Source organism: Myxine glutinosa, chromosome 3 (genome assembly GCF_964187855.1).
Source record: "Myxine glutinosa chromosome 3, kmMyxGlut1.1, whole genome shotgun sequence".
Lineage (NCBI taxonomy): Eukaryota > Metazoa > Chordata > Myxini > Myxiniformes > Myxinidae > Myxine > Myxine glutinosa.
Genome location: NC_136263.1, coordinates 78,306,649 through 78,321,153, shown reverse-complemented (window position 1 = coordinate 78,321,153; position 14,505 = coordinate 78,306,649). Strand labels below are relative to the sequence as shown.

Below are 14,505 nucleotides of genomic sequence, written 5' to 3'. Positions count from 1 at the left end.
CCTGACCTTGTTTGACATTTCGGGCCTCCGACCATTGCTGAGCAAAGACTTCCAGGCAGACAGGATGTGATCAAAAAGAACAGGCTGAATGGCAAACCAAAAGCAGGATATTGCACTTTTATCTAATACCTACTGTAGATATTTACAGCAGAATTCAACAATGCTAACCTGTTCTTGGGTTTGATGCAAACAATAACTCGAGTTCAGAAAACACCTCACCTCACACAGTCTTAAGAAGGACATCGAAGGGTTAGTCAGGTTCACTATGTTTTTTCGTTCAAAATCATGGTAGATTAGCAAACCTATACATTTTTGGAAACGGTATTACATGGAAAATCTGAAAATCAATGTTTACATTTGCCAATTCCGACCAATTCGATTCGACCAATTCGACCAATTCCATTCGACCAATCGCTTCGATCGATCGATTCGATTCGATTCGATTCATCGAATTCGATTCGATCGACCATTCGACCAATTCGATTTGCCAATCAATTTGACCGACCTTTGCTTGTGTGGAACAGACTGTGAAAACGATGCGGACCATATTGTCGGATACGACACACAGGACAGTGATGACGAACTCTAAATGGCATATTCTGTAATCGTGTATGTTTGATGCCATTGACTGCCTGTGTATATTTTGTCATTGACTGCCTGTGTATATTTTGTCATTGACTGCCTGTGTAGATGTGAAGTTATACTGACTGCATGTGTATGTATGATTTTGCTGACTGCCTGTGTATGTTTGGTGATATGAATTATTGTGACACATTTTGATGTTATTAACTGCCTGTACAAAATGATAACATGTATTTGATTATGCAACTTATCGCGAATATAAAGACAGTATTTTGCAATTCAAAACCTTTGATTCGTGTCTTACCATTCCCCATAGCACTAATTTGATACTTTCATTGGATTCCCTGTCCCTGAAAATATAGGTTTAGTATATTTTTAAAAGTTTTTAGGGTAATTAGAGGCAGAAATAGAACAAAATATGTATTTTACAGTGGCCATTTTGAAAATCCAAAATGGCCGCCATACAGGTATCTCTCCAAATGTAAACATTGATTTTTAGTTTCCTTATGCTATAACCTTTCCAAAAATGTATAGGTTTGCTAATCTACCATGATTTTGAACGAAATATAATTTATTGACATAGTGAACCTGACTAGGTCTTTTAAACTCTTGCTTTGTGTTTCCGAGCACAGTCTATATTTTGTGTGAATCTCGATATTACCCAACGTTGAGAGCGGGAGTGGCAAATTTGATTGGTCGAAATGGCATAATATTTTATCCTAATACTTTAAAACTGGAGGTTTTTGGAAGTGGCAAGAAGGTGATTTGTGTTCTACGGTGTTTGAGTATAAAATTCAATTGAAATAAAATATAGGCTTTATGGGCTGTAAAAAAAAAAATTCTTTCGGAAGTTTTCCACCATCGATGCAGTCTTTTACACCACCTTATTTAACATTTTACATAAGTTATTCGTGCTTGTTTGTGTCCTTTATGATGTCTCTAAAGACAGTGTTTCCTGTTTATAATGATTTTCAATTTTGTTTCGACTGCCAAAATCGGCAGACAGACAAAAAAAATTGTACCCATGTCCGAAGGAAGCGGTTCACTTTGGCATTTTTCATATGAAATAGGCAAAGCCTAGAAATGAATAAAACCCATTGGAATTACTCATTAGAACCCATTATAATTTATAATGGTGGGTTAGAAAGCTTCATCTTCATTTTTGATGGGCAGACAGACAGCAAAATATTGAAGCGGATTTACCACTTAAAGATTACCTTATTCCTCTGTGTGCATACACATTCGGTACAAGATCGGAATCTGTACAATTTGCCATTTCAGAGCCACGGTGCATCTAAACTGCAGGTTTGTGTTCCGATTCGTATTTTACAGTGTTGGAAATATAAGATTGAATTTAAATTAATAGTCCAGGAGCCCAGAAGGTTTATTCAAGTGAAAAGTGCCGGAACGTTTGACCTCATGGGCTGATGGGGTCATCCACCGACATCACAAAAATGCATTGCTGCCGGGTCTGACCCATGGCTTTCCCCCCGAAATCACTCAATTAGTGACGCCATTACCAAAAAAACCTATTTTTCTCAATATCTGGAGAACTATGCATGATAATATCACAAATAAGGTGTCTATACCTATGTTTACATGGTCAATCATTACCCTGACACCTGCATTATTGCTAGAAAATGTATAGTTTTCCAGGTAAATGTTTAGTTCACCCACTCAGTCAGCAACACCATTGCGGAAAAACCCATTTTCATTAATATCTGAAAAATAATGCATGATAATATCACAAGTAAGGTGTCTATACCCATGTTTTTATGGTGAAATATTACAATGCCAACTCTAGTGCTTGAAAATGTGGAGTTCACCCTGAAAGTTGCCAACTGGAGTCGTACCATCTCATAATACAAATACACGTTTGTGGTGAAAATGTGTTATTCTCTTTTTGTATTTTTCAGCATTAGCCTGGGATAACTACGATGTAAACACGGAGACACCAGGTGGCAAGAATACTCTGCATTCAACAGTAGGGATATTGTTACAGATACGACTTTGATGGTATGGTGGGCCGAGCGGGATGGCCGCCGTATCCGTACAAGTTACCCGATTGTGCCCGAATGTTGACTAATCGCGCTACGCTGGCTCAATAGGAAAGAGAAGACACCCGGCTGGGTTATAATGACACAATACGACACCAGGGGTTCAGTTCTCAAGACCTCCGGAGGAGGTTATATTAAGGCGGAAAAGGTTAGATTACAGGGACAAGAGGGAAACATAGGAAGGTGGGCACTTAGACACAACCTTATATTAACCCTAGACAGACCACAGATAAACGGGACAACGCTGACTCACACGGGATTTGATGGCAAGGAAAGCGGCAGTCGATGGCTCAGGTGCACCTGGCTCCGGGACAGAATCACGTACGGTGGTGTCCAGCAGATGCGGGGAGGTCGCTCAGCGCTCGTGGGTCGCGACTTTGGTGGAGATGCCGGGGAGGTCGCTCAGCGCTCGGGAGGGTGGCGTCTTGTCCTTCCAAGCTCGGGGCGCATCTGACGTCACGTCCGGCGCGGGGCCGCGTATATCCGGCGGGGAGTCACGCCCTCGCTCGTTAGCTCCGCCCCATATGGCATCGGCCCATGGCTTCTCATTGGGTGCGGGGGTTACCGGCTCCGCCCTTGACGAGGGGCCGACAGGGAGCCCCCTTCTGGGTAACCCCGTCGAGCACATGTTCAATGGCGGCCAACCGAGCCGGAGTGAGGACGCAAAGCCGCTGTTGTTGTGGTTGTTGTTGGAGCTTGAGATGATGGGAAGAGATGCGGGGAGGTATGGGAAGGTCCTAAACTCCTACTGGTGCCATATCATCACATTCTGGTGCAACGAAGAGTCATAATTAATGGAAACAAGTCCTTAACTGACATAGATTAAGAATAACTAGCAAGATTTCCTATAATGGTCTACGTGTGGTGCGGGGGACCTGGGCACGACATTTAATGGGGGAATGAAGGGGAAGATCGGCTCTAATGGGTGTTGTTTACAGACAATGGGACTAGGGAATGGGGTAAGGGGAGAGTTGGGGAGTATCGGAGAAGATAGGGGAATATTTACAAGCGGATATGGAGGTCAAATTCCATATTCGCAACATTGCACCCTTCTCTACCCTCGGGGCGTCCCGACCCGATAAATTTTTACCTACTTTAGTGTGGCACGCAATGTAGTTCCCTCTACTATTAACTCTACCCTGAGTGCGACAGTTTTATAGATATTCACAAATGAGTAAATATGTCCCCCTGCGACGTTGCACCCTTCTCCTCTCAGAAACACACCCACAGGATAACCGAATCCGGAAAGAATCCTCAAACTAAACATACAGCCGGTAGGGAGCATTATTTACAAGACTACGCTGATATTTACACTACGATCCAGGACCTGTCTTTGGAGGAACACATGCAGATGTTATGCATAGAGAGAGCGCGCTTGCCAACATCGATACACCAACCCACGAGTGCTCTGTGGCCGACGGCCTTTAATAACGTGCAGAGCACCCTTTCCCAGCATCAAAAGCACCACCCCACCACCAATCGGTGCAGTCACCATTGTTCATTGGAATAAAAATAACTTCAACAACCCCTAACCCTGCAGGTGTCTCTTGCTCTTCTTGTGGTGCACTTGGTGTTTAACTAAAAGTGGTTCACCTGTATGGCATAGGTGCCACGTTGACCCATAGGTCTATCCCCGGGTGGTGCTTGGCCGCAAACGAACTGCGGTCCATTGTGGGTGGCCACAAACATTGCGGTCCATATGGTGTACCGATCCAGGCAGCGAACAGCGAAAGTGCAGGCCCACAACTGCGTCGCCAGCACCTCTCTCTCCTCTCCCTCTACCCCAAAGCCAGATCCTCGGAGGTGGGAGACAAAAGAAGAAACAAGTGAGTAAGGTGGTAAGGGCGCAAAAGTGCACGCAATGTAAGGTGATGCACACTGGGGGCACATGGGAACCAGGTGAGACAGGTACGTTCCTATCGTACGCCCCCCCCCACCAGGTAACCTACATGGCCCCTCCCTTACCCCTTACTGCATCCACACAACACTACACTACTCATAAACATCTACTTTACAAATCAACAAACATCCCTACTGTCTTCCCCGTTCCTCCCATATACCAAATTCGTCTTCTCTCCCTCCTAACCAATCAAATTTGCCATTTTCAACTCTCATCAAAATTTGCCATCTCCAACTGAACATCAAAATTTGCCATCACCAATTCATCATCAGTCCCTCCTAGGGAGGGAGAGATGGCATCACCCCAATGTCTCATCCACGTCGTGATGCGTCTCACAAATCCACACAGCGATTCATCTCCTGCAACAAAACAAAGAAAACACAGGTGTGGAGTCATCATCATCACCACAGGTAAGTGGCTGCGTATGGTGCGACAGGTTCATCAATCCTAACTATCTCCTAAATGACTTTAACAACTTTACACTACCCGGGGGCTTTCTCCGGCCAAACCATTGGCCCTCTTACACTATGGGTTCTAAAAACCAATTCCCATTGGCCAAACTGTGGTGCTCTTCAATTTGGGGTCTCACTCCCCCGATTCATCTCCCGGTGCCCTCGTACAATTTCTGGGCTGCGACGTGTACCTCTCCCAGTGGGTCTACCCACCTGCACACCTCCACCGCTGCAGTTGCCTCCGAGCTTACCTGCTCCTTACCCTAACCTAACTAACTGGGGCAGGCCCTCTGGCACTCTCCCCACTCGGTGCCCTCTCTGGCACTGGGCTACCCGGGTCCGTCCTCCGGATCCTCGGGCCCCATCCACAACTCTACCGGCTCCCAGAGCCCACCTGCGGCCTCACCTGGCCGACATCCTCACAGTGGTGGAGTGCCCAACCAACTACACACACTAACAGGCTACACGCCCAGCCATTTCCACAACACTAATGCACCCATCCACAACACCATTCTGCAACCGCACCACAAATGCCAATATCCAACCACAATTTACCTGTACCCTCTACCTAACACTTACACTACCCGCCCCGGGTACTCGTGAAAGGGGTCCACTCTTCCCCCATCCACACCTTCGCACCATGCACACCACTCCGTACCACTCACTCCAACTCTCTCCACACACCTGTACCTGCACACCTGTGCTCTCACACCTGGTGCCACCGGCACCCTTCTCTCCCCAAGCGCATTCGCGCTGATCCACAACACTCACTACTCATACACGGCTCCACACACCTGTCCAGTTGCACACCTGTGCAATCACACCTGTTCAATTCTCACACACACGGCATCATCTCAGCTAACTACTCCCTTCTGAAACTTGCGCTTCCCAGTCGTCCCTTTAAACTATTGCGCTCCCTCGTCATTATCATCCATACTAATCTACCTGCGTCCCCACTACAGGTATCAGTCACTAACTAATCTTAACGTTACCTAATGTCATCTTCGCTAGATCCCTACACACCATATCCTAACCCACCCGGGCTAGTTTTCACTGCCATACACCCCATAAACTATTGCTCCTTTGCCCCACACTGTGAGGGATGGTGGATTTGCCATCCCACCACATCGGGGGTCTCTCACTATCAATTTTGCACGTCAAATTTCAACAAATTAAAAATTTGCCAATCACTACTCATCATCTGCCAATCACTACTGCCAATCCCTTGCCAATCATCAAATTTTGTTTTTCTCTAATTTTGGGTCCAAAACACTAACCTCATCACCCAGTCGACTCACTAATACCTCTCGGTGCGCCAATCCCTGTCCAAAACCCGGCTTCGTAAAGCCAAGCAATGGGTGCTGGTTGTTTTGTGCCAGTGGCTGGCTGCATCCTGCCTTCGGTGCAGGGAAGGAGGTTTACCCGGCCCGAGATCCCACGCACCATCTCGGCACGGAGCCATCCAATGCCCCGATCTCGACCTGCCGGCACGTCTCACCAAAAAGTGGTCGCCATGACGACCCTTCCTATCCAGCTGCCCGCTCCACCTAGTGGAGCCTGGACGCGGCCGTTCAAAGCGAGGCCCGGCACGCACCGAGGGCCCACTTCGGCTATAAGTCGTTCTAAACTCCATCCCGTCTAACGTCGATGCTTCACCTGGACGCTTACACCCCGCAGCCCGTTCCTTGCTCACACATCCAGCCGTGCCCATGCTCCTCGTACCGTTCCTTACACACCCAGGTACACCCATTCCACTCACAGCCTTGGTCACACACCTGACCACCGAACATTTTGGCACACATTCGTTCGTAGCACACCTCACCAAAACACCTCTTCGCGCCCCCTCCTCGGTCACCTCCTCTGTGACAATCACAGGTGTGCCCTCATTCGCACACCCAACCACGTGCCTCACCACCAACTCCAGCGTGCATTCCCACTCACGCTCTACCATTCCAGGTGTACATCCTTCCATCCCAGGTGTACATCCTCGCTCACCTGTCACAACCAGCTCACTCTCCTTGTCACTCTCACTACTCTCACCTCCATTCCTGACAGCGCACTCACCCTTACTCTTGACAGCGCACTCTTTCCCCATGCACCTGTCCGTTACACACCTTCCTCGCGCACACTCTCCCGTCACACCCTCTGTAACACTCACCACAGGCATGCATTCTTCCTTGCCTTTGACAGCGCACTCTCTCCCCATGCACCTGTCGGTCACACACCTTTCTCGCGCACACTCTCCCGTTACACCCTCTGTAACACTCACCACACCACGCTTCCATGTGCTCCCTCGCACACGCGCTACGACCGACTCACTCTCGCCTGCACACTCACTCCTTGGTACACACTTTTTCCTCACACACCCCAGAGTCGGACTTTCTTGCACACCTCCTCTTTCGCACACCAGACCTGTCGCACACTTCACCAACGGCCTCTCACGAACACCCGGGTCCATCTCGACCCCCAAACTCCTTAAATCCCCTGGCGCATCATACGCACGACCATATTGGTCACCACTTACACCGGGTCCTCTTCCTCTTCGCTTCTCCTCCATCACCTGCGAATCCCTCATCCGGTTAATGAGCACATCATCACGATCCAAACACAGACTTTGGACCAATTCTTTTATCTCCTCTTTTATCTCTTTCTTATCCCCTCTCCGTCGCTTCTTAATTTCGCTCATCCCTTCTTCCACTTCTTCTAATTTGTGCTTCACCTCTTTTATTCCCCGGTACGTCTCCTCAAGCTCGTCCTCCAAGGCTATCTTGACCGTTTCCATGTGCGTCCTCACCTGCCGGTCCTTCGTCTCCATTACCTCTACCACCTCGTCCAACCTCGTTGTCAGTCCCTCACGTACCATCTGACATTCCCTCTTCGTCGCTATCAAGTCGTCTTTTAGTTCTTTCTGTGTCGCCTTTAAACCTCCTAATACCGCAGTGTTCCTTTGAACCTGCTCCACTAACTCCGTTTGTCCCACCGTCAGCTGCTCCACCTCCTGCGTCAGGACCTCTATGCCCCCTTGTAACTTTACAGTCCCCTTTCTCACCTCCTTCTCCATGTGCTCCTTACAGTGCCTCACCTCCTCGCGCACTCCTCCGACCTCCTCACTCACTCCTCTTCTGATCTCTTCTCCCATCACTTGCATCTCCTGCCCAGATGCCACCCTCATCTGCTCCATTTCCTCCCTGTGAGCATCCAGTTTGGTTTCTACCCCCATTCTGACCCCCTCTATCTGCTGCCCCATTTGGTTAACTTCCCTTTCCGCTTGGTCCCTCATGTCCCTCAATTTGCCTTCCATGGTGTTTTCTAACCCCTCTAACCCTTTTTGCATCCCTTCCATTTGATTCTCTTGAGCGGCCATTCTGTTTTCTACCCCCGTTAACCCCTCCTGTATTTCCCCTAATCTATCGTCTAATTTCCCAAATTTCATGTCTAATCCCTTAAAATTATTGTCTAACCCCTCACTGGTACCCCTCGCTTCGTCCCTCATTACCCCCAATTGCTCACTCCGAGCCCTCGCTTCGTCCCTCATTACCCCCAATTGCTCACTCCGAGCCCTCGCTTCGTCCCTCATTACCCCCATTTGGTTTTCCAATCGCTCACTATTCTTTTCCATAAGGGCCGTCATTTGTATAAAAAAAAGTTCCAATCTTCCCAGCGGCGCTACTTCGGTCGCGGGCACGGTGACCAGCGAGGCGCCTTTTTGCGCGCCTGAAGCATCGTGCGCGAGAGCGCCATTTTGTGCACCTGCTACCCCCGCTGTTTCGCTCTCCTCATGTCCCTCATGTCCCTCAATTTGGTCCTGGATCGACCCTGCTTCACTCTCCCCTACCGGACCCCAGCCGTCTTGACCCGCCATAGCGCGACTTTCAAAATTCGGGTTTTTATTTTTATTTTTTTGTAAAACACAATCAAATTTCGCTGTTATAATTTCGAGCGCGTAAACGCGCTCCGGGTCCAATCTCACTCCTCGACACCAATTGTTACAGATACGACTTTGATGGTATGGTGGGCCGAGCGGGATGGCCGCCGTATCCGTACAAGTTACCCGATTGTGCCCGAATGTTGACTAATCGCGCTACGCTGGCTCAATAGGAAAGAGAAGACACCCGGCTGGGTTATAATGACACAATACGACACCAGGGGTTCAGTTCTCAAGACCTCCGGAGGAGGTTATATTAAGGCGGAAAAGGTTAGATTACAGGGACAAGAGGGAAACATAGGAAGGTGGGCACTTAGACACAACCTTATATTAACCCTAGACAGACCACAGATAAACGGGACAACGCTGACTCACACGGGATTTGATGGCAAGGAAAGCGGCAGTCGATGGCTCAGGTGCACCTGGCTCCGGGACAGAATCACGTACGGTGGTGTCCAGCAGATGCGGGGAGGTCGCTCAGCGCTCGTGGGTCGCGACTTTGGTGGAGATGCCGGGGAGGTCGCTCAGCGCTCGGGAGGGTGGCGTCTTGTCCTTCCAAGCTCGGGGCGCATCTGACGTCACGTCCGGCGCGGGGCCGCGTATATCCGGCGGGGAGTCACGCCCTCGCTCGTTAGCTCCGCCCCATATGGCATCGGCCCATGGCTTCTCATTGGGTGCGGGGGTTACCGGCTCCGCCCTTGACGAGGGGCCGACAGGGAGCCCCCTTCTGGGTAACCCCGTCGAGCACATGTTCAATGGCGGCCAACCGAGCCGGAGTGAGGACGCAAAGCCGCTGTTGTTGTGGTTGTTGTTGGAGCTTGAGATGATGGGAAGAGATGCGGGGAGGTATGGGAAGGTCCTAAACTCCTACTGGTGCCATATCATCACATTCTGGTGCAACGAAGAGTCATAATTAATGGAAACAAGTCCTTAACTGACATAGATTAAGAATAACTAGCAAGATTTCCTATAATGGTCTACGTGTGGTGCGGGGGACCTGGGCACGACATTTAATGGGGGAATGAAGGGGAAGATCGGCTCTAATGGGTGTTGTTTACAGACAATGGGACTAGGGAATGGGGTAAGGGGAGAGTTGGGGAGTATCGGAGAAGATAGGGGAATATTTACAAGCGGATATGGAGGTCAAATTCCATATTCGCAACAATATGTTACCAAAATCAACTTCCATTTGAACCACTACCAGACCCATCACATAATAATGCAGCGGGGACACTGACCGGACAGAAGAGGAGACGCTTTGATGGGACCGAGAAGCTGACCCCATCCAGTAAGTTGATAGAAATGGAGAAAAAAAGGGTCCATCAAGAGAAACTTGACTTCGTGTGGCTCCTTCAGTCTTTCACCCGGAAGTTACCACTCTTCACTGGCTTCTTCTTCCAATTTGTCACAGACAACCTGCCCCAAACTGCGATCACATATATGGACCCAATCTCACATCCCCCAGCAAGAAACAATGTAGTGTGGGAAACCATGGTGCGCGCGGTCAAAGTTGCAGAAGAGACAAACCAGGGATACGTTGTCATCACATATGACCTTGCTGTTGCACTGAAGGCGTACTCCATCCAAGCGTTGCAAACTCCAACTTTTGATAGTCATCATCTCCAACTTTTGATAGTGCTTGGAAATTTCCATCTTGAGCTGGCTATGGATTAAGCTGACTATGGATCTGGCAACCACCGAAGGTACATTGATGTCACTAAACTAGCTGCCATTCTTGAGAAGAAACAGACTGGTATCACTGAAGCACTAATCGGCCTTCATGCCTTGACTGGTTGTGATGTCACATCGTGTTTCTCCAGAAAGGGCAAAGTGAAGCCCTTCCAGCGGATGGAGTCGGATGCAGCTCATGTGATGGCATTGCGATCTCTAACAGTTGAGGAGGTAGACGTCCAAGCTGTTACATCCTTTGTCTGCGTGCTGTATGGCTTCAAAACCTCTGACATTAATGAAGCCAGATACAAGGCATTCATGTGAATGGGTGGTGTTGACGAAAAGGAGCCCCTTGCCAGAATAAAGAAGATAAACTGTGCCTCTCTTCCCCCGTGCACCAAGACACTTGGTAATCGTATGAAAAGGGCGCACTATGTGGCAAGAATCTGGAAGAGAGCTGATCAGACAGATCCAACTGGTGGGGCGAGTCCGACAGACTATGGATGGAAGTGTCTCAAAACTGCTTTGAACCAGACTGGTATCCAGGAAGTTCAGTTCCAGAGTCCCTCACAGGCCCACATGAGGATGACTGGGATGGCGTGGAAGATAATTCAGTAGATGAGGATGAGTCGGATAATGCTTGGAGTGAGGACAGTGATGAGAGTGACGAAAGTGATAGAGAAGACTTGTAATGCCAAGAGGACATTAAGTTAATTATGTGAACTGCACATTTCCAAGTTTTCCATGTATCGTTGTTCGGTAATGGCGTCACTTAATGAGCGGGTGGGCTACACATTTACCTGGAAAACTATACATTTTCTAGCAATAATGCGGGTGTCAGTGTAATTATTGACCATGTAAACATAGGTATAGACACCTTATTCGTGATATTATCATGCATAGTTCTCCAGATATTGAGCAAAATAGGTTTTTCGGTAATGGCGTCAATAATTGAGTGATTTCGGGGGGAAAGCCACGGGTCAGACCCAGCAGCAAGGCATTTTTGTGATGTCGGTGGATGACCCCATCAGCCCCTGAGGTCAAACGTTCCGGCGCTTTTCACTTGAATGAACCTTCTGGGCTCCTGGACTACAAGTACTGTCGTTCCTCAATCACAGACTGACATCTGTAGGCAGACTGACAAAGTGAACCAACTGCTTAACCCAGCTTTCCACTTAGCACGTGTGATAATGAATATTGTATATAGCAACAGTGTTGTTCTTTGACTGCTTCAACCACATCATCTATTCTGTAGTGATCGAGTGATGGTTCTTTGTTCCGTCCACAGATGAAAATTATTTGGGAAGAGCTTCAGCCTAAACTGCATAGTGTGATACAAGGGTGCAACGGAACTCCATCATCACCCCTGTCTAACTTAACGCCGTCCCCATCGTTCCCTTCTTCCCCCATTCAAACTCGATGATGAAAGCTTCTCTGATGCCTCCATTGCTTCCCTGATCCAGCACCTTATCCTGTCTTACACGATTGCCTCTTCATTGCCAATCTGACAATGTGGCTCCTCGTGTTAGTGTAGATGTTCTGCAGATATTCCCAAACCTTCTAATGTCCCATCAGGCATTGCAAAACCAACCTTGCCACCCATGTACATAACCTGATTGGTTGAATTGGACATTATTTGACCCCAATGAAGGTCACACTGAGAAGGCTGGTGGACTATCTCATTCCAAAAGGCACTTTATACACATGTTTATTACAAATAAGTTACTCTATCAATGCTATCTTGGTTTACTTTTAAAGTTTTGCATGTACATCAGATTAAATTTCTAATTGCAATACTCCGAAATAAATTTGCTCTGAATATGCTGTGCTGTTCTCTCTTCATTTGTGATGGCTTTTTTTTGGTTCTTTCATCACAAATACTCAGGTTAAATCGCATTAATAATGCTACTTCCACCTTGCTCCCACTTTGTCATCAGTATGTATCATTTGTTTTCTGTTGTTCTGCGGTTCTATTTTCCCAGCGTGCCAGGAGCATGACCACGCAAACATTGGTGCTTATTTACATCTGTACAGTTGTTTTCAAATGAGGACATAATGGGCTTAAATAAAACTTAAAACCGTGTAAAACATCAGTTTGCAATTTTTAACTAATTTGAACTGAAATAGCTTTTGTAAGCCATAAATATAATCTGCATACAGTTGAGTACCTTTATAACCGTGACCTAAGGCTTGTGGAAGAGGTGGCACATCAATCAGATGGAGGATAAAGATTATCAGACATCTGTGTTGTGTGAACCAGGGTGTGAACCCTGGTGTTGGGCTAGCGGCTAGGGTGCCAGCTTAGGAGCTTAGGATCCTAGGATCCTGGGTTAGAATCCTGGTCGATCGCTGAATTAATGCCAGGGGGGTTGACTCAGCCTGTCATCCTTCCGAGGTCGGCAAATTGAGTACCAGTTCACTGGTAATTCCCTGTTTGTCATAAAAAGGCGACAAAAAGGGTTGGCGGCAGGAAGGGCATCCGGCCGTAAAACATTGCTTCAAAAACAGGGGACCAAAAAAACAACAACAACCACGGTCCCCGAAAAAGGCCAACCCCCGCTTGCGGGGGAAAATGGCCTCTAAAGGTGTTTTTTTTTTTTTGGTGTACTTGAACCTGCTGCACAAGTGTCAAGAACTGGCATTAATCTTGACTTTGGCCTGAGCCTGCTACAGAAATGCCAAGAACTGCCGTAGATCTTTATTTTGGTGATCTCTGTGCTGGAGTGGGGGAATGGACTGGGAGGAGCAAACATGTTCCAGGGATGGTGGAGTAGTGGCATGGGTAAAGGAGAGGAGAATAAGGGGAGACCGGGAAAAATTGCCATGAGGCTGAGTGATTGGGTGGCTCAATATGTTAAGAACCCACATTGAAGAGCAGAGAGTATGTAAATAAATATGGAGCAAGGGGAAAAGCGGTGAGAGTCTGTTTCTGAGACAGCTGGTAAACCACAGCAAACCCGAGAGACGCCGAAGCACCAGATTTGCCAGCCTGAAACCTGAGTGTCAGCAGGAATGACTTTGAGAACGGTGAGAGGTGGGTGCAGACACCACTAGGTGGAGAAATTTCAGCAAAGAGCGTGGGGGTATTGTCGTACTTTGAGTAATTGCAACAATAGTTGATAATGGCAAATACATATAGCATATGTAATTTTCATGCGAGTTCCCAGCATCATGAGCCATCATTTCAGATATAACACGAAACGGGAACACTGTTTAGAAACATATTGCAACAGCATATTTCAAAATCCCTATTCCAAAATGGAATTTTTGCGGTGTTTGGGTACACCCCTTCAGCCTATTCGTGGTATCTCGTATCTCTCATGTACATATTACTACTATAGCAGTGTCTGTGTGTGTATATGTGATATATATATATATATATATATATATATATATATATATATATATATATATATATATATATATACTAGCGGGGTCACCCGTGGGAATCCCACGGGCATGGATGTGTGTGACATTTCGACATATTGAGTTATATGCTGCACATTCATTTTTACAAAATGGTTACTGGCAAGTCATCAGATCCAGAAATGGTGTGAATTTAGTTATTTCACATAATATGTGACCCCTCACTCCTCTCCACCTAACACTCTCCTGTCTCCACCTGACACTCTCCTGTCTCCACCTGACACTCTCCTCTCTCCACCTAGCACTCCTCTCCTCTCCAAACCCTCACATCCCTCTCCTTTCCAATCCCTCACCTCTCCAATCCCTCACACTCCTCTCCTCTGCAATCCTTCACACGCCTCTCCAATCGCGCCTCACACTCCTCTCCAATCGCGCCTCACACTCCTCTCCAATCGCGCCTCACACTCCTCTCCAATCGTGCCTCACACTCCTCTCCAATCGTGCCTCACACTCCCCTCCAATCACTCCTCTCCAATCGTGCCTCACACTCCT

At 47.6% G+C, this 14,505-nt stretch overlaps 1 protein-coding gene across 2 annotated transcripts in view; it reads left to right on the top strand.

The window, feature by feature from the left end:
- SNX8 (sorting nexin 8) overlaps positions 1-12,410 on the top strand; it is a 107,771-nt gene extending 95,361 nt beyond the window's left edge. For both annotated transcript variants that reach the window (XM_078774217.1, XM_078774216.1), the window contains exon 13: positions 11,876-12,410. In XM_078774217.1, the coding sequence (XP_078630343.1) occupies positions 11,876-12,010 (135 nt within the window). In that variant the 3' untranslated portion in view covers positions 12,011-12,410. The remainder of the gene's footprint in view (positions 1-11,875) is intronic.
- Positions 12,411-14,505: the final 2,095 nt, after the last annotated feature.